The following is a 26,423-nucleotide window of genomic DNA, read 5'->3' as shown; positions in this document are numbered from 1 at the left end:
ATCACAAGACGCTTTGGTTCAAAGAGGTTCATAGAAAAGTGCATCTCAGTTCTCACAGCTTATATCTCTTTTCAAGTCAAACTGTTTGAAAGGTTATTCCAAGGCACAGGAGAGTCATAAAATGTTCTTTTTTTTTTTTTTTAAATATGAATTTTACTTCTACATGCAGAAGGTGGGTAAAAGTAATTTCACCAGAAAGAAATGTTGTCGTAGCTCTTCTTCCTGTGCATAAATTACTTTTCCATTTTCCAACGAAACGTTCGGTGTGTTTAACTGGAGTGACTCACATAGTGCTTTTCTACAGTCGTCTGATCTGCATCATCCCCTGTAGAATGCAAACAGTGATGGATCTCACTGAAAGTGGGCTTCTGCCCCCCTTTTAAAACAAAACACAGATGCGCTGGATGCGTTTTGCCTTAAAACGTTTTCTTCTTTTTCTTTTGTGAAAAACAATAATGGTTAAAAGCAAGATAAGGGTAGAGAAAAGGCAGCAGGCAAAGAAGATCAGCGGCTTCTTCTGAGAAACAAACAAGCAGAAGCTACACTGCTGTTCTTGGCTGGGGGGATCACAGGCTGAATAGTTAGCAGGAAAGCCGTTGTTGCTTATCAGGTTATTGTAAAATTGTATTGAAGGCTTTCCTTTTGAATCCGAAGTGAAAAATCCAAATCTGGGTTTAGATTTTTCTTCTGTCAGCTTAAATGCATAGTAGCCTTTAATCTTGACTTTATCAATGTAGTACGCTGCGAAGGAGAGGGGGAGGGGGAAGAAACAAATGTTGTTAATAAAACCTTGCATGACCCACAAACCTACTGGTAATGACTTCAGATTTCAAATGATTAAACTATCAATTTAAAAAACGTAATTGCACCATAAAATACTTGCTTACACTTACTGCTTCTAACAATACTTGGCTCCCACTGTCTTAATTAAGAAGAAACAATGCATCATTGGTTTTTTTTGTTGTTTTTTTTTTTTTTAAAGTTAGAATTTGGGAATTTTCAGGACCTACACTATGAAAGCTGGATTTGAACAGGGTTAGAGCTGGGAGCTTGCTTTGCTGGGAAAAGGCAGATGCTGCTCTTGACTGAACCCAGCTGCAGAGACTCGAGGGGAGCAGCTGCTCATCTGTGCCATGAGAGGAGCTTCCCAAAAATTCCTGCCCTGCTCCAGGCCCGGCTGCTCAGCCCCACAGCACGCACGATGGTGTGTTATACTGCTGCACCCGAGTGCGGGCTGAAAATACTGTAATGAAATCATAAGTAGCAGTCCTCGGTGAGTAAGCATCTCCAATTCATGTGTAAGCAGAAAGCATAGTCAGGGATGTGACCCAGATTAAGCAAGAACATTGTAAATTTTGGGGGGGATCTTTCTGTGAGTACTATGAAATATCATGCTATCTGAAAATTAAAATGGGAATACTGTTGTGAGTGCCTTTTAAGCAACCTTTTCCTTTAATAACTTTTTCCCTGTAATAACTTATTGTTCTTTTGTTTGCAATGTGAAATTAGCACAGAAAATAAATCAGCAAATGCTTATTAGTCCTATAGTAATAGAGAAAGAACTAAGTAAGCAGCGGAGGGGGAATGCTCTGTTTCTTGTTGCTGTCTAGAAGTAAACTGAAGCCATGCTTAGCCATGAGTAAGACCTATCTCATTTTTTACGTAGCTAGCTCTTAGAAAGGAAAAACCAGGGTATGTAGACTATGTTTGTGGACAGGTGCCTCAAAAGAGCTTTGAGATGCCCCATGTCCTGGTCGGAGAACTCAGCAATGCTCACCACTAGGGAACAGTAAGGGCAGAGAAATATTGCACCTCTCATTTTGGCTGTGTGGTTCAGGTACCGAGACCTTTCTGGTATCCTGTGGCTTGCTGCTTTCCTTCTAACGTCCAGCTGGAGGAAGAGGGATGGGACGGGTAAGGCCCCTGCAGCATTTCTCATACAACAAGCTATTGCTGAAGATCATTGCCTTGAGTGTTTTTTCTCCTTTACCTCCATAATTGTTACTAATTTTTCTCTAAAGTGAAGAACTAGGTTTCTGTTAGGTGCACAGGAGAAAGCACGTAGTGGAACAGGAACTAGAGTTTGACTCTCCCTTCAACAGCAGCTCCTTAAAAATCTGGGCACCTGCTGTATGTCCCTCCAGGGCTCCTTGGACTTGCTTGTGCTTTTTCGTCCAACGACTCTAGTTCAGCAGCAAGTAAGGAGGCTCCCACCTTTCTTTGTAGAGTAGAAATTAGAGTTGTCTCTTGGGAGTTGTTGGTCTGAACTGCCATCTCCTACTAACTTCTGAAGAACTACTCTGCTGTATATGTGCCCAGATGGCTTCTTGCGTGGTTTAAACTGGAAGCAGCTGTGGCTGCATTTCACATGAGGGCATGATGCCGTTGCTTTGTGCTGTATCTGCCCTGAGCATGCATGGAGAATCAGGCCCCTCACGAGGCTGAATGCTGATGGCCAGTTCCTGCATCTCAACCAAAGCTGCTTGCTCTGTCTGGGGCAAGTCTTACATCCTTGCTTAAGGAAAGCCTGGGTCTGTGCCATGGAAATGGCTCTGGGGAACCCAAGTCTACCATATACTCACCTTTTAAAACCTCTTGTATGTATTTTCCCAAGTAATAATTTCGAAGTTCATCATTGTCTAAGGACTGGTCATCTATTCCATTTGCTGTGATGTAAATATCGATGTCACCGTAGGTTTTTTTGATCCACTTGAGAACTTTGCGCACTCCCCAAGGCACCACTGCCAAACGGGAAGGGGAACTCAGGCAGGTGATATCCTGCAGAAATTGGATGTCACGATCAAATTCATACCGGCTCCCGTTCTGAGGTTCATGAATCACAAATCTGGTGGTGAAATGATTCAGCGCATAAAAGTCAGCTGCACCTTTGACGAGCTGCTTTTCCTCGCTTGTGAAAGATGGCAACGAAGAGTATGAGAGGCCTTTTCTGTTTTTAAAGCCGATGTATTCCCTCATGGTAGCTGGATAGTCCCCAGTCTTAAATATAGGATCAGCAAACCAGCCTATTTCAAACTGGAGAAACCTGTTGGCAGCTTTTGAATGAGACTCAAAGTAGGGGTTGGCAGGCTCAGCCCAGTCTGAATGCAGGGACAGGGACACTTTGCCATACTGAAAGGACCGGTACTGCTCATTGTATATTCTCCAGGCCATGGCATGTGCTATCAATAAATTGTGTGCTGCTCGATATGTATCATTGCTGCTTCTATTGTAGACATTGCTTAGCCGGTTAGGCTCGTTTATTGTAATCCAAAGTTTAACCAAATCGCCAAGTTCCCGAAAACATAAAGCTGCGTAGTCTTGAAAAGCGTAGGCAGTAGACTGGTTCAACCATCCTCCTGTCTGCAGCAAAGGACCCGGCAGGCCCAGGTAGGCGTGAGTTGGATAATATAAGGTGACCATGGACTGGATATTGAGTTTCAGTACTTCGCTAATCACGCATCTGTAATACCTAAGAACTTGCCTGTTGACCACTGACAAATCTCCATTGGGTAAAATTAGTGACCAGTCAAGTGCAAATCTGTAATGGGTGACTTTCATTTTTTCCAGGAGGTCAAGTTGCTTTTTAATACTAACAAAATCTGTGCACTGTGCTGGTCGGGTTTTTAGCTTCACCCCTTCAACTTTGTGCAGGAGCCCATCTCCCGTGATGTTCCAGAGGTACAGGCTGGAATCGCAGAACTGCGGTGAGGAAGCCACCAATTCTGCCTGTGAAAATAAAACCAACACATTACAATAAGGTTTAATTCAATGAGTGCTTGCTTGTAGTCTGGACTTCTGCCTGTGTTTGGCTGTAGGATTAGTGCTGGATGTCACGAGGTCCCGCTTAGATGCTCCATGGGGAAGAGGATAACGGACTCAACTATATACACTTTGTCTGTGCTAGTTGTCATCCTACTCCCTCTGTTCCTTCATCTATGGAAAACATTAAAATTGCACCACCTATTCAGCTACACACTGACATTTGTCCAGCCAGAGCCTACACGCTGAGATCAGCCTTGGGAAACTGTGGCACAGCATTCCCTGGTCTTACTGGTAGTCCTTCTGCCTATGCAAACATCTGACACAAACAGCTTGTAGTGTTTAATATTAGTAATATCTTTACAATCATCTACTAGTTAACAAGGTTAGCACAGGATGTACCCTGTGTAGCATAGGATAATTTTTTACTGTTCCAATTTTTAAAAAGATTTTTTTTAGGATCTGTAATACAATATAGTGAAGTTCAAAATATTTAGATTAAATCTGATTTTTTAAAGAAAAGCACTTTTCCATGCTGTATTTTTCCTCAGAATTATTAACAAAGAACAGAGAAGCTTTACTTTTTTTTTTCCTATGGTTGTCAGTGAATAGATTAAATTGTGGAGTTTTGCTGTCATTTTTCGAGGCTGATGTTTGTCATTGGACTATCTTTCTGTGTATGATGACAAAAAGAGTATCCCAACACTGACCATGCATATGGTTAGCTTATCTGCCACCTTTAAAGTAGAAATAGAAACTGTAGGAACCAGTTTGGAACAAAGGTGGTATGATCTGTTTTCAAATGTGAGCTCAGATGGTAACAGCCATATGTGCTGATGTTGGTTATTTTCACCTATGGTATAAGTCTTTTTAAAGAATGGCTTATTACCCACTTGTGCAAGTGGCACTTAGAGCCAAGCTCAGCCCAGAAGTCTGTTTCTGCCTTGTTCAGTAACTTTAGATGGGACTCTGAGCCAGCGGGTTGCTCTGGTGCCACCAGTGTAACCACCTTGTCCCTGCCCTGTGCCACCCTCTCTGTCATGCTGCCGTAGACATCCCTATGACTGCACTGTGAACTGGATTGGGAAACTCCCCTGGTTGAAAAATAACCCAGGAACAATCGGTCGGGGTCAACTTCTTGGTCTGAAATTTCCTGATCTGATCTGCCACATGGAGACGTGAGCAGAGGGACGGCGAGGGAGGGTCAGCCTTGGAAGGGCTCCTGCAGAGGGGTCTGCTCCTGCAGGAGCACCCAGCACCCTGTGACTAGCTCACCTGAAAACCTGTAAAGTACATAAAACTGAACCTATGCAGTTATGGCTCAACTTCTGTTTGCAGTGTGCACTGAGATTCCTGAACACAAGGTGCCGTTCACCGTCATCTGTTCACAAAGTGAAGCTGTTGACTGCTCTCCCTCCAGCGGTCTTCCCAATAATTTACACTTACCTTAAGAACAGACTCGGTGATACCCCAGGAGAAGTCACAGGAGAACTGAGCTTGCAAGCTTGAGGATGACTCCTTTGGGAAGAAGCCATTTTCTCGTATGATTTGCTTATAATAAAGTGCAGATGACTTGGGAATCCTTTCCTTTTTTTCGCTTTTGAAATCTACATAAAATAATCCACGCCTGATGTTGTAAGCATGTTGCCATTCAAAGCCATCAAGGAGTGACCAGGCTGTGTAACCAAACACATCTATGTCGTCGTATTTAATAGCTGCGTAAGAGAAAGTTACATCCATGAGTCTTTAGGACTCTATCACATATAAGGGATATTTATGAGAAAGATCTATTCACTTTGCAAATCTTGAGGGTTTTCTCATAGGGTTATTGGCCCATTGTAATCAAGTGCAAAACTGTGACAAACATTACATATCTGAGTCTTTATCCATTAAAAAATAAACACATCACTAGTTTCTTAAGAAATTAAATTACTCTAGGATGCTTTATGTCTGCTCTGAGCAAACACGGAATATTAAGACACATCCAGATTTTAAGTTGCATTTGGTGATTTCAAGCAATACATACCAATAAAATTAGAGAATCATGAGTAAAAGTTAAGGGTGCAACAGTTATCTAGTTTGTGCCTTTGTACTTGTCATGAAGCTTAAACTCTTTTATTGCTCTACCTTTATTTGAAATATCTCTGCAAGCTCTAACATTTAGGAATGTCTATTCAGCTTCTAAATTGAAAAATTAAATGTGTCAGTATGGGACACGTAGTGACTTTAGAAGAAGCTGGGTTGATCAACCCAGAGACTGAAATGCTTGATTTATTCACAGAATGGGTGTAGCACACGCATGTTTCTTCAAGCAATCTTAATGTCCCTCCACTTTGCAAAGGAGTATGCATATAATCTTTTATATATAATATATAAGAAAGATGACAAAATGGAACCCAATTCACCAGGAAGGGCAACAGAATTGCAAAGCAGCTTCTTGCTGGACACTAACTAACAACAACATTCGTTACCTACTTCCAGCGTGTGCCAGCTGGCAGCGTGGAAGAAAAAGTCCAAACTCCATGCTCAGTCACATTAGCTGCCTGTTGCCAGCTTTAAGCTAGGAAATAATGCAGGATAACTCCTCACTTTAACCTTATAAGGGCTGGAATATCAAGGGCAAAGCAGTGACCAAATGGGGTTACTGAGGATTTTGACACAGCCAGATGGACAGCCATATTTTACCTGTTGTCCACTGAGAGTAAGCCAAGCAGTAAAGATGAAGTATTCTGAATTAAAGCTCTATTCTCACGCAGAATTTCTTTGCCTTATTTTCTCAACATGAGCTCAACATGAGCCAGCAATGTGCGCTCGCAGCCCAGAAAGCCAACCACATCCTTGGCTGCCTCAAAAGAAGCATGGCCAGCAGGTCGAGGGAGGTGATTCTGCCCCTCTGCTCCACTCTGGTGAGACCCCACCTGGAGTACTGCAGTTTCCAGTGAACTTCTTTGCCTTAGTGACACCATGCTGCAACTTCAGCAGGGGCAGTTTGGTGCAGTACTTGTATTCATGCAGCAGAGTAGCAAGGTGCCCAGCAGTACTGTCTTGGTCAAGCACGATATTTTACTAGCTGCTGGATGAAGAAATCAGAAAGCCCAAGAGCTTGCAATGTAAGTATATGACAAGCTGATAGAGAAGGCCAGAATCCAGTAATGAGATGCAGGAATGTAATGAAGCAACACAATGGCATGTGTTTTCAAGAAAAACAACTTGTAAATATTAAGGACACCACAGGAGAAAGTACAAAAATGTCTGAAAATATCAAATGCAAAATGCAGAGTTGGAGAACGATGTAGAGGATAATTCATGTCTGCAACGAGGAAGGTGGAACGAATGGAAGTAGACATATAGGGACAGCATAAGTGACAACTGAGAAAAACTTTTTTTTTTCTAGAAGCATACTGAATGGATGGGGCTAAGTTTAATTGCCAGAGCAAAAGATGCTGTGCTACTTGAGACGGTGCATGCCTAGATGAGATTTTTTGGCTGTTTAAATGGGTAGGGAAAAAAGCACTATTTTATGCATATTTTGTGGTAAGAAGAATTAATGGCGGGGTGAGTCACAGGTAGAGATCCTGTGGATCAGCGTGCTTGTAGCCTTGCCTGCAGTCACAGTGAAAGGAGAGGGCAGAAACAGAAGTCAGGTTCCTCACTGAATGTTACAGAGGGGACAAGCATATCCTCCTAAAAACCAAGGGGATGACTGATGCAGGAACAAGGGGCTGAAGGTAGACGAGGTCAGGAGTTAATTAAGCTCCCTGTGTCACCAGAGGTGACATCCATGGAAGGAGATCTCAGGGCATTTCTGTGCCTGCTATAGGTGGAGCCTTGGAGTCCTGCAGAAGTAATAGTTTCAGTATTGACGGGCATATGCATGCCACTAAGAAGCTGTAGTTTCAATTGCATCCTTGTAGCATAATTGGAGTCAGTTCACTGCAATAGTGATGTTATACATCACGTATTTTCATGACTCAGTGCTATGAGTTACAGACATACAGTGCCAAGTTTACAGCACTCTGCTTGAACTTGTATGAACACACAAGACTATAGCTCCTTATAGCCTGTTGCATGCTATCTTAACAGCCACCATCCCATTACAATTTGGCCTACGTAAACGTTGTTTTGAGGTTAACATGACCTAACTGATTTTGCTGCAAACAGCAAATTTATACCTGACTTTTCTGTAAGTAAAAATATGAAAATATGTTCCAGGTATTATTCCTGACCAGAAAAATTAAAGTTTGCTCCACAAAAAAATGCATTAGTTAAGAGGTAATCCTGTATTTTGAAGCAGAGGTTAAAGTATCTGCATAAATAAAAACGTAGACGACAATTCGTGAGAAGTAGTTATTGGTTGAACATTGACCGAGTATTTCAGAAGTTTGACTCCACGGATGGTTATTACAGCATGGTCTGCTGTGGAGGATTCAAAAAAAGAACATGCTATGGATTTTCTTATGCACGTGTCCCAAAATCTGCCTGTTCCACACCTCCAAATCCAGGCCTGCATCTAGACTTTCCTACTGTGTGAAGGCAGTATTTAAAATATCATAAACAAAATATTGGCATGTAACCTCCTCAACATCTGGAAAAGGCAGGACATAATGCACAGATGCGCTACGTGAAGTTTACAATGTGAACCAACTTTAAATATATCTGGACAATCTTCAGTAGAAGCTTAATTAAGTTTGTTGGTGACACAGTACTCCTGGAGTTGGTGTCAGAGTAAAAGATTACTCATGTTTTCCCTTTTCTGAGGATAAGAAAGGTTTTTGTAAAGGGATCTGAGCTGCCCCATCACTCCAGCGTGGCATCGGCAATGGGGGCAGCCTGCTGGGAGGATGGCTCTCAGGACCAGCCACTGTCCCTCTCCCAGAGCTGAACCTACAAACTGGGCACTGGGGAAAAGAAATACTGTTTTTGCAGGGGCTTTAGGTACTAGCAGTGTTTATATTTCATACCAAGTTAAATCTTTTGCCTTCAGAGAGCACCCTTGTACACTGGCTTTATGAAGGGAAAATACCAAGTGCATTATTAAAACATATTATCTATGTTTGGCATGCAATATTCCTGAAGAATGATTGCCCTTCTCCTGCTCATTTCCTTCACACATTCTACATTGGAGCAGGATGCCAGCATGGCAATGACAGTCTGTAGTCACTGTCTTGTTTTCCTGCTGTCAAGGTATGTGCCTGCGCAAAGGTTTTACAGTTGGGCTGCCAGCAGTGAAAAGTGATATCCAAAAGATTTGTTTTCATTAATTTCTGACATAGTTTTGCACTTATTTAGTTTTAAAATCCAATGCAGATGTTGGACTTTACCTTTCTGGGACAGGGACTATGGGTTTTTTCTGTGTTTGTACAGCACCAGTAGATTGTGATCCATGACTTGTACTCATGCAGTATAAATAATTAATAATTAACTTAGTTGCTATTATCTTTTTAAAATAAAATCAAATGATTAAATCATTACAGAGCTAAATAACAAATGAACTTAAAAAGCTCTCCAAAAATCCAACAACTAACTTGCGTACAAACCTTGTAAAACCTTATTAATGAAGTTTTTCATCATGTAAATGGCTGTGGTGTCATCTGTTTTCACATGGCTGTCAGTGAACCAGCCATTCTCTGCAATCAAGATTCGAGGACTGTTGTATTCCAGTTTAATCCAGTTCAGTACTTCCCTCAAATTGAGTGACAAATTTTGTCCCATTTTTGGTAGAGTGTTTGGAGGTTTAAAGTTATTAGGACCAAAGGAAAATGCAAAGAAGTCGGCTGTTCCCTTTATGTAGTTCTTCTCATCCTCAGTAAAGCGTGGCAAAAACGAGAATTCATTTTTCAGCTCTTCTGGATAATCACCGTCCCCATGGATGGGTTTAGCAAACCACCCGAGTACTCTCTCCATAGACTGCTGACATTTAGAAATGTCCAAATTATCTTCTGATTTGTTAGGTTCGATCCAGTGGGATCCCAATACTATGGACATCATCCCCTTCTGATACGGTTGAAAGTGTTCTTTGTAGTTATGCCAAACTTTTGCATGAGCCTGATGAGAGAAAAACAGCATTTAATTGTAACTCTCTAATAAATCTCTGTGTGTGTCGGCAGCTACACAGGCAGGGAGCTGCATCTGATTCACTGCAGACTACTATGGAAACATCAACAAACAGTTAAAGCAGGCTAATTACCCTGCACAGTTCTAATGGGCAATCACTGTTGTACTGCAAGGTACCTCAAGCTGATGGTAATGCTCAGTATCTCATGTAGGCTGTTCTTATGACACATTAGAGCTGTGGCTTTTTGCCTTTTAACATAGGCCTAAATTTCATGAGAGGCCCCAGCAGGGATGGGAATAGCTGTTACATGGACACTTTGGGACTAAACAGCTGTTAATGGTGGGGTCTGAACTCTGTGATCTAGACAGTCCCATCTAGGTCTTTCTTTGTCAAGCAGTGATTACTGTTATGGTTAAAATTTTCAACCATCTTTAGAATTGTTCCATAAATTATGGATGTCAAATGATGTTTCCTTTGTCAGTGTTGGCTCAGTGCTATTAACTGCTCTGTGCTGTGGGGGTCATCTGGATTAACTCTGATCAAACCACATCCACCCCACTCCTCTTCTCGGGATACACTTCCACGTGTTTTAGTTTGGCCGAATCATATGAGTGAGCGCTCAGCTTTTGATTTCTGCACAGTCCCTAAATGTAAAGCCTTGGAGAAAGGACCTAGCTGCAAAATTTGAAACCGAATGTCAAGTTTCAAAATGCTGCGTGAGAATTTTGATTCAGGATTTTAGTTCATTTCTTCTTTGATGCTGCTATAATAATAATTTTTCTGACAGTGCATGCAACAGCACAGAATGAAGCTTATTCTTTTTAAGTAGAGAGCAACAACACTTTGGCTTTAAAAGGAAATTTGGCAGCAGTATCTCATAACATCTCTTGGGTATGGCATGTTTTAGTACTCATAATTGGCCAAATGTTGATTGCCCTAGGACAGACAGAAGTTTTGCTATGCATGCTAGTGACAATGAAAGCATACCTTGTATCGCATCTTAATTCCATTTTTCTGATTATTGTCATATTTTAGAAAGCTTAAAGTTGTCACACACCAGAATTACCTTCAAATGTCATGTTGTTAATTACGTAAATAAGAGAATACAACAGTCAAAATTTACACAAAAAAAGGAATACATGGGAGACTGAGGAACCACCAGCATTGTCAGAGTCCCTGAAGAAAAGGGGAGAGCTCGGGTGTTGGAGAAGGGTAACTCTGGATTGCAGCATGAATCGTGCCAGAGGATCTGAGACAGGGGAGGACAGCTGACCTCTCCCAGCTGAGGAGTTGTCAAGTAACTCTGGGATTACCTTATTCCTGAAGTGTGGCTTTATACTCTTAAACTGGAAAGAAAATAACTGTTTGCACCCAGAAAAAACACTGAGAAGCGTTGTGAAACACGCAGAGTGCCGAGTTAGACTGCCATCATTACCAAGCCAAACAGCATTGCTTATCTTTGCCAATAATTTCAGTGAATTTATCTAGAAACACACAGCCTTGACAGTTTAAAAAAACAAAAGACCCGATGTCAGGTTGATATTTGGTTAAGCTAGGGAGTACCAAAGAATTACAGTTTGTGAAATTTTGTATATCAGTTGTTTATGGTTTCTAAGGTCACGCTCGTAACATTTGTTCAAGGTCTGTCTTTGAAAATACTGATAAAGTAACATTAACCTTTGAAATGCAGGGTCTGTAGCCATAAAGGGAAGTCAGCAAAATCGTACTCATGAGGCAAATTGCAAGATACAGTTAAAATATTATAAAATGGATTTCTTGCCAGTCTCTGTCCTCTCCCTCACTGTCCTCTCCCAAAGCTCTAACCTGGGCTGGGTGCTGGGGCCAGGCTTGCTTTGTTCTCTGCCTCTAGTGATTTCTCACGTGGTTTTTCTCACGTGGAAAAAAAAATCCCTTTTTTTTTCTTCCTAAACACAGGCTACTAACACCACTGTTTAATGAAAGGTATATGGTTGTGTTGGCTCAACAAGAAAAACCCTGCTGTGGTCAGCTGTATTATGCACGGTGGCGAGTAGCGTGACAACAGCACCAGGTAAATCTTAGCAATCACACATTTCTAGGTGAAGTGGAGAAAGACGGCTGTGCCAAGACCCAACTAATTAGAATGTGATATTGACAGGTAAAAGACAATTGGGGACAACTCTGTATTGATATGCACCTTCAAGAGGTTGATTAGAAAAAAGTAAAGTTACTATTAAAAATACTGTCTACAGCAGAGAATACAGCCACAGGTATAATTCTACAGGAGTAGACCTCAAGTACAAATAAGTACATTTAATATGAGTCAAGATAGGCCCCCCATACACAAATTCATATGTAGCACCGATGTCTCACTGAGGGTTAACTCTACTGAAAAAAAAATGACACTTGGCTTTAGGGAGGGTTTTTACAGAGGTAGTAGAGACAATAGCATTTACTTGCCTATAATTCTGTTTTGAGTTGTTAATTATCTGTAAAGCAGCTTCACATTCTCAGCTGGAAGGTGTTAGCTAAGTGCAAACTATTGCTGGTGGAACCAATTGATTAATATCAATTGTTTTGTAAGACCACATATGAAACAAACATCGATTTAAAAACCGTATGATATATCAATTTGGTTATTTTGAGTAAATCTTGACTAATCTTTTTTTCAGTTAGAGTTTAATCCCTAATCTTTCACTTTCCTTGCTAGATCAAGGACAAATGTCAAGGCTAAGTACACAGTGAAAGCAGGATCAATATTGCGTATTTATTCTAGATACATATGACACATTAATGTCAGCATATTTTCCTGGTATTAATATAGAAATTATTCCATAGACTTGAAAGTCACAGAGTGCTAAGTCAGTTAGTATTAACCCTGTAAAAAGGCTAGATAAGATAAGTCAACTTAATAAAATCAAAACAGTATTGTTCTCTTCTCTTCTTGAAATATTCTCATACTCCTTAAACTCTGATCCTGTAATTTATCATGTACGTACACAAAGAGTTTACTGTTGAAAGACCAATACTTTCAAGTTCTTAAGATGTGTTAAAGTCAAGCAATTTTCCCTGAATGTCTCAGCAATGAGCACACAAAACAATGTCAGGGGTATACGGAGTTATTTTAGTGTGCTGGAGAGCGAGAACATTTAGGAAAAGTAGAATGTAAAAAATGCTAATAAAATTAGTCTGGTTTTGTGTTTAATTGTTTGGTTTTTAAACCACAAAGAGTTAGAATACAGAGTCTCATGATGATGGTGTGAAACATCACTTTAGACGAAGGGCAGGTGTTTGTGGCTTATTTGGGAGCATATTTCGGTTCAAGGCCCTTTTGGTCTGTGGTAAAGATGCCATGCAGTCAGTAGTGCTAAAGGCCTTATTTTGCAAACTGACTCTGAAGCTCAATCCTTGTGAAGGAAAAAAGGGCTCTTGAGATGCAGGCAACTAAATTTCTAGGAGGGTGCTTTGAAGGAGTGAGTCTGTACTAACAAATTTGTTGTATGCTGTCTTCCATTTAGGTTGTGTTTTTCCTGATGATTTCCAAGAAGTGTAAGAAAGCTAACCTGAAAATAACAAAACATACAAAGAAAGTGTGAATAAGTGCTGAACTTTACATCATCACTGATGGCTACTACTGCTTGAAAAATCTTTCAGCAAAGACATTTACAAGTACAGACAATTCAGCTGTCCACCCTAGAGCTGCACTTGATGGAAACAGATTTCCCTCCTCCTGTAAGAAATACAAGCACTGATGTAGCTTCATCTTTATAGATCCTGAGGAAAGGAGGACCCTTTGGAGGAAGGGAAGAAAGTGTCTCAGTGGATGCAGAGATAAAAATTATTCTCTATTCAGTCTGTAGAAATTTGTTTTTAAGGAGAATGAATTATGGGACTTCTCTGGGACATGCTCATCCAAAGATAGCAAAGGAAGCAGTATCCACAAAGAGATCCTGGCATAGTGAGAGCTACCGAAGAGCTGGGACTAATGCAGTTGTGCACAGAGATAAACCTGATCTGCAATGGATCTATATGGAGACATCATGTCTGAAAGGGAATGTATTGCCTTTTCCCAGTATGTGACATGAAAGTGTGTCCACGAAGAAAATTTTTGGGAGATCTTATTCTGGCAGTTTTCTCCTGGGCTTTTCTGCCAGATGGAAAGGAGTGTGACTGATAAGTAACAGGAAAAAAAAAAAATCCCCTTTCTGCCTGTTACGTAGCAAAGGCAGAACTGCCTGGAGGGCACTGATACAGAGGACGAAAAGAAGACAGCTTGGTCTGCAGTTTGTGATCTTCGCAAACCTTAATCTAAGTATAAAAGAACATAACTAGATCCAGAGAAAATGGTAATAATATATCAGGTATATATCTCATTCAGCTCCAGCCACAATCATTCCTCTGCTTTATATTTTCTTGCTTCTTGTCAGATTTATTTACTATTAAATCAAAAAAATCCATCTAAATTTTCTGTGTGCATTTTTTTTTTCTCTGCCTCAGTATGACAGCTGCCTCGGGAGCAAGCTCATAGGTTTTGTATCTTCTTTGATGTGTCTTTCAAACATCGCATGGCAAGTTACATGTTATCATGACTTGTTTTCCGATGTTGCTTTTGTGAAGTACAATCTCCTTTAATGAAGAAAGGAGACACACATTTGACAGTCATTCTTCATCTGGTATAAGATTCCACATGCTCCTTGTGTTAGTGGTAATGATCAGAGGCATTGGGGGCAACAAGAAAGCCTTCTATAAGTTTATCGGTGATAAAGGGAAGACTAGGGAAAATGTGGATCCACTCAGGAAGGAAATGGGAGACCTGGGCACCCAGGACATGGAGAAGGCCGAGATACTCAATGACTTCTTTGCCTCAGTTTTCACTGGGAAGGGCTCTAACCACACCGCCCAAGTTGCAGAAAGCAAAGACAGGGGCCATTTTATGATTCTATGATCATACAATTGAATAGAGATTTATCTAAGTGAATCCCTTAGCAATTTATAATTGATAAGTGTCAAACTTCAAACTTCCTATTCATTTCCACGGAAGTAGTATCAGGTCCTTTAAAATGATCAGTAGCAATTATTGCCATCTGTGTATGAAAAGCACGCATAGTAATATGCAAATACATTTTTTAATTGAAATTTTGAGTTGTTCTTCTGTGGATTATTTTCCCCACATGAACCTTCTAAGCACCCTGCTTAGCAGCCTTTGTTTCTGCATTCACTGCCCCTCTTTATGTGTCTTGACTAGCAAGATCCACGTAAAACGCAGAAACGTCTCTTAAGCAGATGTATCTGGGGCATTCCCTTAAAAGGATGCAAGGCACAGAAGGAAAGCACATGTATTAGGTGATACAGCATCTGCAATGCCTTGTGCCAGCCAACACCATAGAGCTCTGGGGCTTGATGAAGACAGAACAATCCTACTTTTGTCGAAAATCCTTAATAAGATAATTATCTACCTAATTACCTACCTGAATTCATTCACGGAAGCAGGTAATTTTTTTAATCAGTTCTGAAATGCATGGACATTTTCTTTATGCAAGCCAATTATTTGAGTTTTAAGATGTTGTATTTCTTTAGTTGACTAAAATTTATAGTTTAAAATTAAGAGAAATTTCTTCATCTTTCTAGAGATGCAAAAATCTCCAGCAACTTTGAAACTGTTCTTACAATAAAATAATCCAAAGTCCAAAAAACCCAGAGGTTTATGGTTTGTTATATTGGTTTTGTGATTCTATGAAACTTAGCTTCAGTTTATGATTGATGTATCAAATAAAAGCACTCCTTTATATAAATGGTGATTAGTTCCCACAAACTGCAACTGCAACAGTGCACAGGTAAATGAAACTGCAAGTAGGACTCATGAGAGAGCCTCATTTAGTTTATCGAAAGGTACTACAAACAGGCTTGAGGATGATTATTCAGCAATTTGCTATGTAACAGAGTGGTGGCCAGATTAGTTTCTTTTCAGCATTACAGACCTGTTTTTCCTGCTCAGCAGATTTCATGGGCGGACCTGGTAATGTACATAGGGTGACATGGAGAATATTGTCTTTCAGTGGCCTGTCCAAAAATGACGCCCTGGCATGGGCAAGAATGTGGCTCTTCCTAAAGCCACTGACATAAATGGGAATCTTTTCAATAGCTTCAACAGGCTTTGCCTCACACTGCCAAAACCTGACGTTTTCGTCGGTCTTTTATTTTTGGGAGGACATTTTTGGTTTGCAGTGGTAAATTAGAAGGTAGCCATAACACAATGTCTGAGAAACAGATTTGCATATGCCAGTCCTGAAATAAAAAGACATGTAAAATCTCTTTAAAGAGAGATTCTTATAACATTCCCTGCCTCTCAAAGGAGAGACACTTCAGGAGTCCTGATTGTGCATCAAGACATTATATTAATATGGTATTGTCAACAATACCAAACAAACTGAACATTCAGATACCCACAAAAATCTCTGACAAATATTCTGGCTAGTTAGTTGGCTTGAAACATATAATACCACCTATGACTTCTGTGGAATGACTGACTTTAATCACATTTTATTAAAAAAAATAATTTTTATATATATGTATAAAGAGTTGACTCATGTCGACGGGTACCTCAAGAGCTTCCATTCCACCTCCAACCTCAAATATCAAACTCCAGTTCCTCAAATACACTACTACAAATTTGAGATTCTTCATGAAGACCTAAAATCTTCAGAAATTTTACAGTGCCACAGGGGAGAAGTGCTAATAAATTGGGTAATATTCATGGAGCTGTAAGAAAGATAGAACTTGAAAATTTCTGACCCAAAATAATAAAAAAAACAGTTAATGGATTGTGTGTTGCTGAAAGTCTCATTAACGCTTCCATTTAAGTGATTGATTCACAGATTTTAAAGCTAGAATGAACTATTAGATCAAGTCTGACATTTAACTAATATTGACCAAGGAACTTAGGTCAGTAATTTGTATATCAGACCCAGCTGTGCTTGGCTTCCTGGAACTCTTCAGCAGAGTCGTTGCTCCCTATGTGCTGTGTGCTGCTTACATGGATTTTACAGAGTGGGAAATTGCAGAGACTGCCTAGTTAGTAACCCAGATTTGATTGTGCCACTCAGAAATGCAGGCAAGCAATGCTGCAAACTTACATTGTATCTTTTACATGTATTATATCAAATATATTTTATATAGCACCTGAAAATAAAAAGAATGATAGAGCATCAGTTGTCTTTGAGATGCTTCACAAATCTCTATAGTTAAATCATTCTTGTGCTAAGTCTGAAATCAGCTAGAGACTCGGGGTGCTCCATGACTTTTCTAGGTGTAAAACTTTTATTGACTGCAGTGTGAATTTTCTGAAAAAGGAGGTTCTGCAGATTCAAGCCCAGAAGCAAAACCAAGAAATACAAATGCTCAGTTGCAGAATATTTTTAACTACTTTGGCAATTAATTTTTTCCCACATGCATACTGCTTTCTGTAGGACAAATACATTCAGATCTATTTGTTAATTGCATTTATAATGTATGGTAGGTAGTAGAAAAATTCTTTTTGTGACAGCTAGGAATAGCTTGGGCAGATGGAATTATACTAGTTGCTCTATCAAACAGAGACAGGATAGTGACCTGCTCTGTAAAGTACTTTGAGTGCTACAGATGAAAAAAATGCTGTGTTGATATTGTTAATTCTTATCTTAAACTGCTGTTATTGGAAATTCTTTTAAATTATAGCAAGAGAAACTAAGATTATAAGATCTTATCCTTAGGAACTAGCTATTCTGTAGAATGAAATTAATAATCTATCAGAGGAACTGCTGTAAACTCTGTAATGTTGTTGAGAATACCAGGAACAACATCTGCACTTTTTCCTTAGAAACATGACCCACTTTAGACTTCTCTTTTTGGCCTTTCCAAAGAAAGAATACCACAAACTTAGGACCCAGTACTGCACCTGTTGAAACTATTGATCATGGGATCAAGCCTTCTGGATGTGTAATTCTGTAGAAGAGAGCTGATAACTAAGTGGAAAGAATAAAGAAGGAGAATTATGCTTTTTAATAGCCAGATTCTGTAGGCAAAATCTAATTTAAATAAAATAATAAACAAGCACTTTAACACAAATAATTAATGAGTCAGCTGTTGTGACAACAACAACAAAATCAACATGAGGATTAAAAGAAAACACACCTGCCTTAGCTGAAGGTTATTTCTTGGTGTTTTCACATTCCTCGACCTTTTTTTTTTTAAACATTGATTACACGATTGATTCCTCCCATCATTTCCCATGGTGGTGCAAAGCCAGTTTAAAATCTTACTATACCGTACCTTGATCAAATTGTGTCCTACTGAGTAGACGGTTGATATCTTCCCTCTCTCTCCAGGAGCATGAATACCTGTGCCATACCCATGCCAAGCAACTAAATATGGATTGTGGATTGTAATCCAATACTTAACACGATCCCCAAAGGTCTGGAAGCAAAAGGTGGCATAGTCATTGAAGATATCGATTACTGATTCATTTTTCCATCCCCCGTATCTTTCTTGCAGCATCAAGGGCAGGTCCCAGTGGTACAGTGTAACCACAGGGTCAATATTTCTGTAGAGTAGAGAGTCAATAAGGGTGTTATAATACTGGAGTCCTTTTGCATTGGGAGCTGCTACCACTCCAGTGGGAAAAAGCCTTGACCATGAAATTGAAAACTGGTAAAAAGTAACTCCCAAAAAATCCAGAGCAGACAAATCTTTGTCCAACAAGGTGTAACTGTCACTGGAGGCATCTGTGCTGTCAGCATCCCTGAGCTCCGGGTGGATGAAGTGGTCCCAGATGGAGGAGCCTTTCTTGTCCTTCCTCCAGCTGCCTTCCACCTGGAAAGCCCCCGTCCCCACACCCCAGAGAAACTCTTTGGGGAACGTGTCATACAAAAACATCTGTGTTTCACTTACGGGGCTGAAGTGGGGGTCCTTTTTCCACACAGATCTTCCCTCTCCAGCAAGCCCAGTAATTATCCTTATGAAAAGTAACGTCCAAAAAGCAACAAATCTCTCCAGTCGTCGGCCACACATTACGCCAGTTTATAGCGCCAGTGTTAAAAGTCAGATTTCTTTCACTGACGGTGAAAAAATTCCATTCATTCGCTTGAGTGCCTGCTGTGCACACCGTCTTCATTTGCAACAAACTGCTGGAGTGTCTTATCAAAGCTTCACGAAAACCTTCTGATCGTAAAAGCCCTGTCAATGATTAGCCTGAACTGTGAGACCTAGAACGGGTCAGAGAACGGCGTAATTTTTAGGGAGGTGGCCTCTGTATGACCACTGGGACATCTAGCTGGCTTCCTTCTGCAGGAAAATAGGTTGCCTGGACAATATAAACGCTAGTAATGAATTTAGCATTATTTAAACCTCGGTCATTCAGGTGGGAGAATGTAGGTGACAGAGGGTGCTAAGAAGCTGTCATATTCTTTATTTTGAGGAAATGTGGCAGAAATATAATTCAGACTACATAGTCTTAGACTTATCCTTCTGTATAATTGGATGGCTGGAAGCGCAGTGTGTCATTCCTCAGTCCTACCCTGCTCAAACATCCTACTTCTGCTTAAAAATTCTCCCTGGATCCACGGGAAATTGTGCTGTGAAGAAGAGAGATATGCTCTTCCCACTGATTACATAAAAACACAAAGCAAGTCAATATTTCTTTCAAATACACACAACTGTTTTTCTATCCTATATAAAAGTCTGCTGTATAGCAGCAGGACAAAACTAACGGGAGTCTGTTCCAGTCCTTAAGCAATTTCCCTGGATTTCTTCAAATAAATACAATTAGCAAAGATAATTAGCCCTGAAAGATGCTATTTCAGCACTGATTAATTTAACAATCTTGGTATACACACCTGGGGTATCAGTACAGCAAATATCTCACAGAGCGGTTATACAATATAATTTGATCTTTTAACGTATTTAAAATTACAGCAAAACTACGTGTTGAGATACAGTAAATTTACTAAATACAGTAAGACCGATGCCTGCCATTGTTGCTTTTCTTGAGGTACAGTAATATAAAGTGTATCCACACTTAGATCACAGTTGCTGAAGAAATTCATGGAACACGATAGCAATGTGAAGTACCTTCCCATGCGAGAAAGACACACTGAAATCTGAACATGGAAACAACTTACCACCTAAGCACAGCCCTCTGCTTGGATGAATTAGCCCTGCTGGCATGTAGGACATGAAAGTCCAGATGGACTGCTGGGCTACTGCTGCTTTACTGTTCCTGCTACCTATGAGAACCTGCCCGGAGGCTGCCTGAGTGCCTTTACCCAGCACTGCGTAATGCCATTCAGACATACCTTTATATAACAATGAAGCTGGTTACAACCGTGGAAGACACTTTACATATTTGTTTTTATGATAAACAACAAAACATCTACCTCAATGCATCTTTGCAGCATTTCTCTGCAGCGCCTTTACAAGAAACAGTTTCACCACAGATGAAGAGGAAACCTCCCACCAACAGGTGGTAGATGCCCCATCCCTGGAAACATTCCAGGTTAGGTTGGAGGGGGCTCTGAGCAACCTGGTCTAGTTGAAGATGTCCCTGCTCATTGCAGGGGAGATTGGACTGGATGATCTTTAAAGGTCCCTTCCAACCCCAACTATTCTATGATTATATGATCTTCTGCAATGCAGATCTCTGCTGGTGGGGCAGCCATGCATCTAAAATGAGTCTGCCCAGCATAACAAACCCAGCACTCCCTCAAGTACCTGGAATAACTGATCCATACTTCTCAGTAAAGATCCTACCAAAGGCAGTTTGGGAAAGAGAGGTGTAGATAGGGACTGTACCAAGTTGGTCTGCAGTATATACTGATGTTCCTTTTTTATTCTATGGAATAGCATTTTGAGATGGTAATTGGGATAGTTATGGCATGAACATAATCCCTCTACTTTAACATTTACAAGCTTTGATTGTATGTATCATACTTTATGAAACAAAATCCGAATACAAGTCTTTATGGATGTCACTACAGTTCTAAGGCAGTTAGTTATCATGATTACCAGATGTCTGAGTTCAAAGCACCGACAGCTCTGTAACACCACGACTACGTATTGACAAGGTAAAGACAACAGGCTTCTCCCCACCAGCTAGAACAGAGTTAGCACCACTGGCATCTTATTGCAGATAATGGGTTGCATCTGCATGAGATGTGAAAGGTGCAGCACACACTTGTGCTCCCAGACGCTTGATCTGGACAAAGTTATGAACTAGATTTCTTTCCTTATTACTGATATGACTGGGAGCATGCTATAATCAAGGTTTGAAAACATTTTCCAGTACAAGGCTCTGAATCTGGTTTCTTACTGCTTTGTCATATTTAACTGCTTGGGCTCTAATGTTACTCGATAAAGTTAAAGAGGAAACAATTTAACTGAGAGTCATATAGTGACTTGAATTTGGAAGGAGGTTTTGATTAGCTGAGCAGAGTTGGGGGAAAGAAACACTGTGACTGTTAATTTGGAAAACAATTAGCACAAATGAGTGAGATGTGATCAGGGACTGTTGAGAGGCAAGTGTGCAAAGGGAGGGGAAGAAGAAGGAATTAATTATCCCACTAACTCAAGTGGCAGAACCAGTACAGACTCCAACCCTGACGCTGTGTGTGGATGTCAGTGTGATGCTGCCCAGTAGGATCTCCTGCCTCTGGCCATGCACTTAATGAATCTGGTTTCAGAACGAAGCAAGGCTGGGAGAGGCTGCGGTCTCCAGGCCACTTGCCATTCCTGTCACAGTAGTTGGGAAGCCTTATGTTTATCCAGTTCAGTTCTTAGCTATCAAACTTCCTATTCTATCCTCACCTCTGCCAAAGCAAGTGATTCAAATTATGAAACAAACTTTTTGCTTGACCACTGATTATGTATTCTCCTTGTTTTAGTGGCTCAGCTTGAAAACCTGTAGTTTGATCTGCATAAATGTTGAAAGTGGTTTCGAATGCCTGCAATGTTAGGCTGAGTATCCAAGTTAAGACACGTTCATTCTGCCTAGATACACAAACGAAGAGAGAGAAAAGACCTAAAGACAAAGTTCATTTAGAAAAAGTGTAAAGTTTACACTAACATCAGCTGCTCAGATCTACTAGTGCTCCTGTGCTCAAAGAAGCGCAACTTATGTAATTGCCCTCAACAGTGTGATGCGAATCACTTATCTTTACCTTATACCTTTACCTTATACAGCAAAAACTGTTTGAGATGGGATCAAGTCTTTTCTAAAGACACATAATTGTGATGGATACTATAGAAAGCCTAATGTAAATAGAAACTAGACCACAGATTTACAAAGAATTTTTGGAATTTTTGGTCTGCAACAAAATGTTAATTCCTGTTTCTACAATGTGAAAGAAATTTGATTTTCTTTACTAGAGACTCTAGTAAGCAAAACATTCCCTACATGATTCCTCCAAAATAGAGACTACCATCTAGTAAATGAGTATTTTAATGTCTATTAATGCTACGAAAAAATACAGAATTTAACCTGAAATTCCAATTTCAGGAAACATATTTTTGCTGTGTTTTCCTAATCATCTCAGCATTAGCATACTGCATTTCTTTAGGGCAATTCCTAATCTCAGAGGTCCTTTGGACACATATGAAGCTCAGAACATCTCTGTTCCGTTATAAAGATTTCTGAAATGATTGAAATGTATTGTCTCCTAAAACATGTGAGAAACACTGCCTTACAGACTTCAAAAGTATCTCAGTATTAAGTTACAAGTATCTGCTTATATTTCAATTACGTTTTGAATAATTCAAAATACAAATTTTGTATAGCAGTAAATAAAACATTTCTTCAAAAGTTGCCATAAAAGTTGATTTCAATTCCAAAATTGTATCAACATAATCAATATACAAAAAATTGAAAATAAACAAGAAAATATTAACAAAAAGAAAACAAACCAATCTATTTTTATTTATCAATATAAGAAAATCTATTTTTCTTATGAACAACCTCCTCTCTCAATAGACAAGACAAAGCCTTCACTAATAACAACAGTAAGACTGGTTTTGTTCAATAGGGGAAAAAACACAAGCTCCAGAGTTAATATCTCACTTTTTTTCATGTATTCTGGAAAATAATAACATAAAAAGCCAAATAGCCTGTGATTTTCAGAAAGGTAGAAAACAAGTCTAATTTTCTTAATTATTTGCCTTAGTTGTAAATAGAGTGATGATATTGGGTGTACTCTAGCTGCTTTTTAAAAAGCTGTACTTTTAGCTGGGTAATATGTCTTAAAAACATGAGCCACGATCAATTATAGACTCAAAAGGGATATTGCCTTCCTTTTATCTTGCAAAGTGCATCACAATACAATGAGTATTTGGTTTTGTTTCCTGTGGTAGAGCACGCTTTTTCCTACTTCCAGTGGTTCCACAGTAATGCATGTAGAAACAGAAGTATCCCCTCTCTCCCCACCATACCCAGGAGTGAATTATAGTCATTCCAGGTATTCAGTCTGATCTCTTCATAAAGGGTTAAACTCTTGCCTTCCAAGAAACATGAACGTCACGAGCCCAAAAGCAGATACTGCTCTGCTGGATGTTATTCTAGGTAGCTTTATCAACTACAAATAGAGATAACCACCTGCAATAATTCTTTTAGCATTATTTAAACAGTTTGTCTGGCTCTTACAAACGTCAGCCATTTTAACTACTCTTTAGTTCTGATATCAGGAATAGGCACAGCTTTAAAAATTACATAATAGAATTAAATACGTAACTACAAACATATCACTGGAGATGTTTTTCTAAAGTGATACCGGCTTTGTTTGTATAGCCATTATAGTTGAGTGCACATGGAATACCCTGCAAAACAGGCTGAAAAGCACAGCCTGTGCTGTGAGTCTGCATTTACTTGCTTGCTAAGTCATGTGTTTCTTACACAGAAATCCAGATTCACAACCAATGCTAATGTTGAAAATATGAGTCCACTTGACCAGGCACATTCATAAAAGAACAGCAGCAATTTCTATACAAACAGGGTCTTAGGATTACTTAAAGTGTGATTTAAAGAACTAAACAGGAATGGTGGTAATAGGTATCATTAACTTTCATGTTTTCTCAGATCGGATAAAAAGGTCTTTTATCTCCACGTAATTATCTTTGCTGGAGTTTGACCATGCCACCAAGTAGAGAGTCTCTTGTTCTTGAAAGAAAAAATAAAAAAAGAAAGAAAGAAAATGAAGCGAATATGGAAGGTATAAAATGATAGCACGGGAAATTGCCGTATGAGACAAGTACAAATTGAGCTTGTACTCTCCCGCCTTTTTTTTTTTTTTTTGAGTGGTTTTGTAAATCACAGAATCACAGAATGGTCAGGGTTGGAAGGGACCTCTGGAGATCATCTAGTCCAACCCCCCCGCCAGAGCAGGGTCACCTACAGCAAGTTGCACAGCATGGTGTCCAGGTGGGTTTTGAATGTCTCCAGAGTGGGAGACTCCACAACCTCTCTGGGCAGCCTGTTCCAGTGCTCTGCCACCCTCAAAGAAGTTCCTCCTCATGTTAAGATGGAACTTTCTATGTTCAAGTTTGTGCCCGTTACCTCTTGTTGTATCACTGGGCACCACTGAAAAAAGACTGTTCCCATCTCCCTGGCACCCTCCCTTTAAGTATTTGAAAGCATTAATAAGATCCCCCCTCAATTTTCTTTTCTCTAGACTAAAAAGGCACAAGTCCCTCAGTCTTTCCTCATAGGAGAGATGTTCTAATCCCCTAATCATCTTTGTAGCCCTTTGCTGGACCCTCTCCAGCAGATCCCTGTCTTTCTTGAACTGGGGAGCCCAGAACTGGACACAATACTCCAGATGCGGCCTCACCAAGGCAGAGTAGAGGGGGAGGATGACCTCCCTCGACCTGCTGGCCACACTCTTCTTGATACACCCCAGGATGCTATTCACCTTCTTGGCCACGAGGGCACATTGCTGGCTCATGGTCATCCTGTTGTCCGCCAGGACTCTCAGGTCCCTTTCCACAGAGCTGCTCTCCAGGAGGTCAGCCCCGAACCTGTACTGATGCATGGGGTTATTCCTCCCCAGGTGCAGTACCCTACACCTGCCCTTGTTGAATTTCATAAGGTTTCTCTCTGCCCAACTCTCCAGCCTGTCCAGGTCACGCTGTAAGGCAGCACAGCCTTCTGGCATGTCAGTCACTCCTCCCAGATTCATGTCATCAGCAAACTTGCTGACAGTACACTCTATCCCTTCATCCATGTTATTGATGAATATATTGAACAGGACTGGACCTGGTACTGACCCCTAAGGGACACCACTCATTACTGACCTCCAACTAGACTCTGCACCACTAACCACAACCCTCTGAGCTCCATCTGTCAGCCAGTTCTCAATCCACCTCACTGTCCATTCTTTTAACCCACACTTCCTAAGCTTGCCTACGAGGATGATGTGGGAGACAGTGTCGAAAGTTTTGCCGAAGTCAAGGTAGACACCATCCACTGCCCTCCCCTCATGCACCCATCCAATCACCCCATCATAGAAGGCTATCAGATTAGTCAGACATGACTTCCCCTTGGTGGATCCATGTTGACTACTTCTGATAACCTTCTTTTCTTCCAGGTGCTTTGAGATAACACTCAGAACAAGCTGTTCATCATCTTTCCAGGGATGGAGGTGAGGCTGACCGGTCTGTAGTTCCTCAAACCAGGACACACTTCTTGCCCTTTTTGAAGACTGGAGTGACATTGGCTTTCCTCCAGTCCTCAGGCACCTCACCTATTCTCCAGGACCTTTCAAAGATGATGGAGAGCGGCCCAGCAATGACTTCCCCCAGCTCCCTCAGCACTTGAGGGTGCATCCCGTTGAGCCCCATGGACTTGTGGATATACAGTTTATCTAACTGATCTCTAACTTGTTCCTCATCAACCAAGGGAAAGTCTTGCTTCCTCCAGACTTTCTCTGTTACCCACAAACTCTGGGTCTCCCGAGGACTGGCGCAAGCAGTGAAGATAGAAGCAAAGAAGGCATTCAGCAACTCTGCCTTCTCTGCATCATCTGTCACCATGGCACCTGTCTCGTTCAACAGTGGGCCCACATTTTCCCTAGTTTTCCTTTTGTCTCCTATATACTTAAAGAAACTCTTCCTATTGGCCTTGACATCCCTTGCCAGGTTCAATTCCAAGGCTGCCTTGGCTTTCCTTGTTTCCTCCCTGCATACCCCGATAGCATTCTTATACTCTTCCCAAGCAGTCAATGCAATATGTTTAATGTCACAAATTCTGTTTGTCCCCCGCTTCTTCTCCAAGACTGGCAATAATTAGAGATTCAGTAGGTTGGCAGAATCTAAACATCAGACAAGTAATTATTGAGAGAGGAACAGTATTTCATTTGGGTTTGCCCACGTTTATTCCCTCCCAGTGTTCAGCAAGTAGAGGCAAAAAAATGTAAGAACACATACAAGATTCATTAGAAATTGATCAGCAATTAAACAGTCCTTGGGTGAAGATGGAGGGCACGGCTCACTTGCCGTTAAAACAGTTAAGGCTGTTAGCTCTCCTTCTCTGTCAGAGGCGACGGAGGACACACCTATTCCCCGTGGGGCCGCAGCAGCCAGAAGCCCACCATTTTGAGGCGGCCTTTCCCCCGCC

General features: G+C 40.6%; 1 protein-coding gene across 1 annotated transcript; it reads right to left on the bottom strand.

Moving 5' to 3' along the window:
* Positions 1-379: 379 nt before the first annotated feature.
* KLB (klotho beta) lies at positions 380-18,838 on the bottom strand (the record flags this gene model as incomplete). Its single annotated transcript, XM_082482214.1, has 5 exons — positions 380-741; positions 2,583-3,726; positions 5,206-5,474; positions 9,297-9,804; positions 18,101-18,838. 5 exons carry the CDS (start codon positions 18,836-18,838, stop codon positions 380-382), a joined length of 3,021 nt encoding a protein of 1,006 aa, XP_082338340.1.
* Between the last annotated feature and the right edge of the window lie 7,585 nt (positions 18,839-26,423).

Source organism: Vanellus vanellus (genome assembly GCF_965231255.1).
Source record: "Vanellus vanellus genome assembly, chromosome: 4".
In the NCBI taxonomy this organism is placed as follows: domain Eukaryota; kingdom Metazoa; phylum Chordata; class Aves; order Charadriiformes; family Charadriidae; genus Vanellus; species Vanellus vanellus.
The sequence above is the reverse complement of the archived record's forward strand: the minus strand, read 5'-3'. Positions and strand labels throughout refer to the sequence as shown.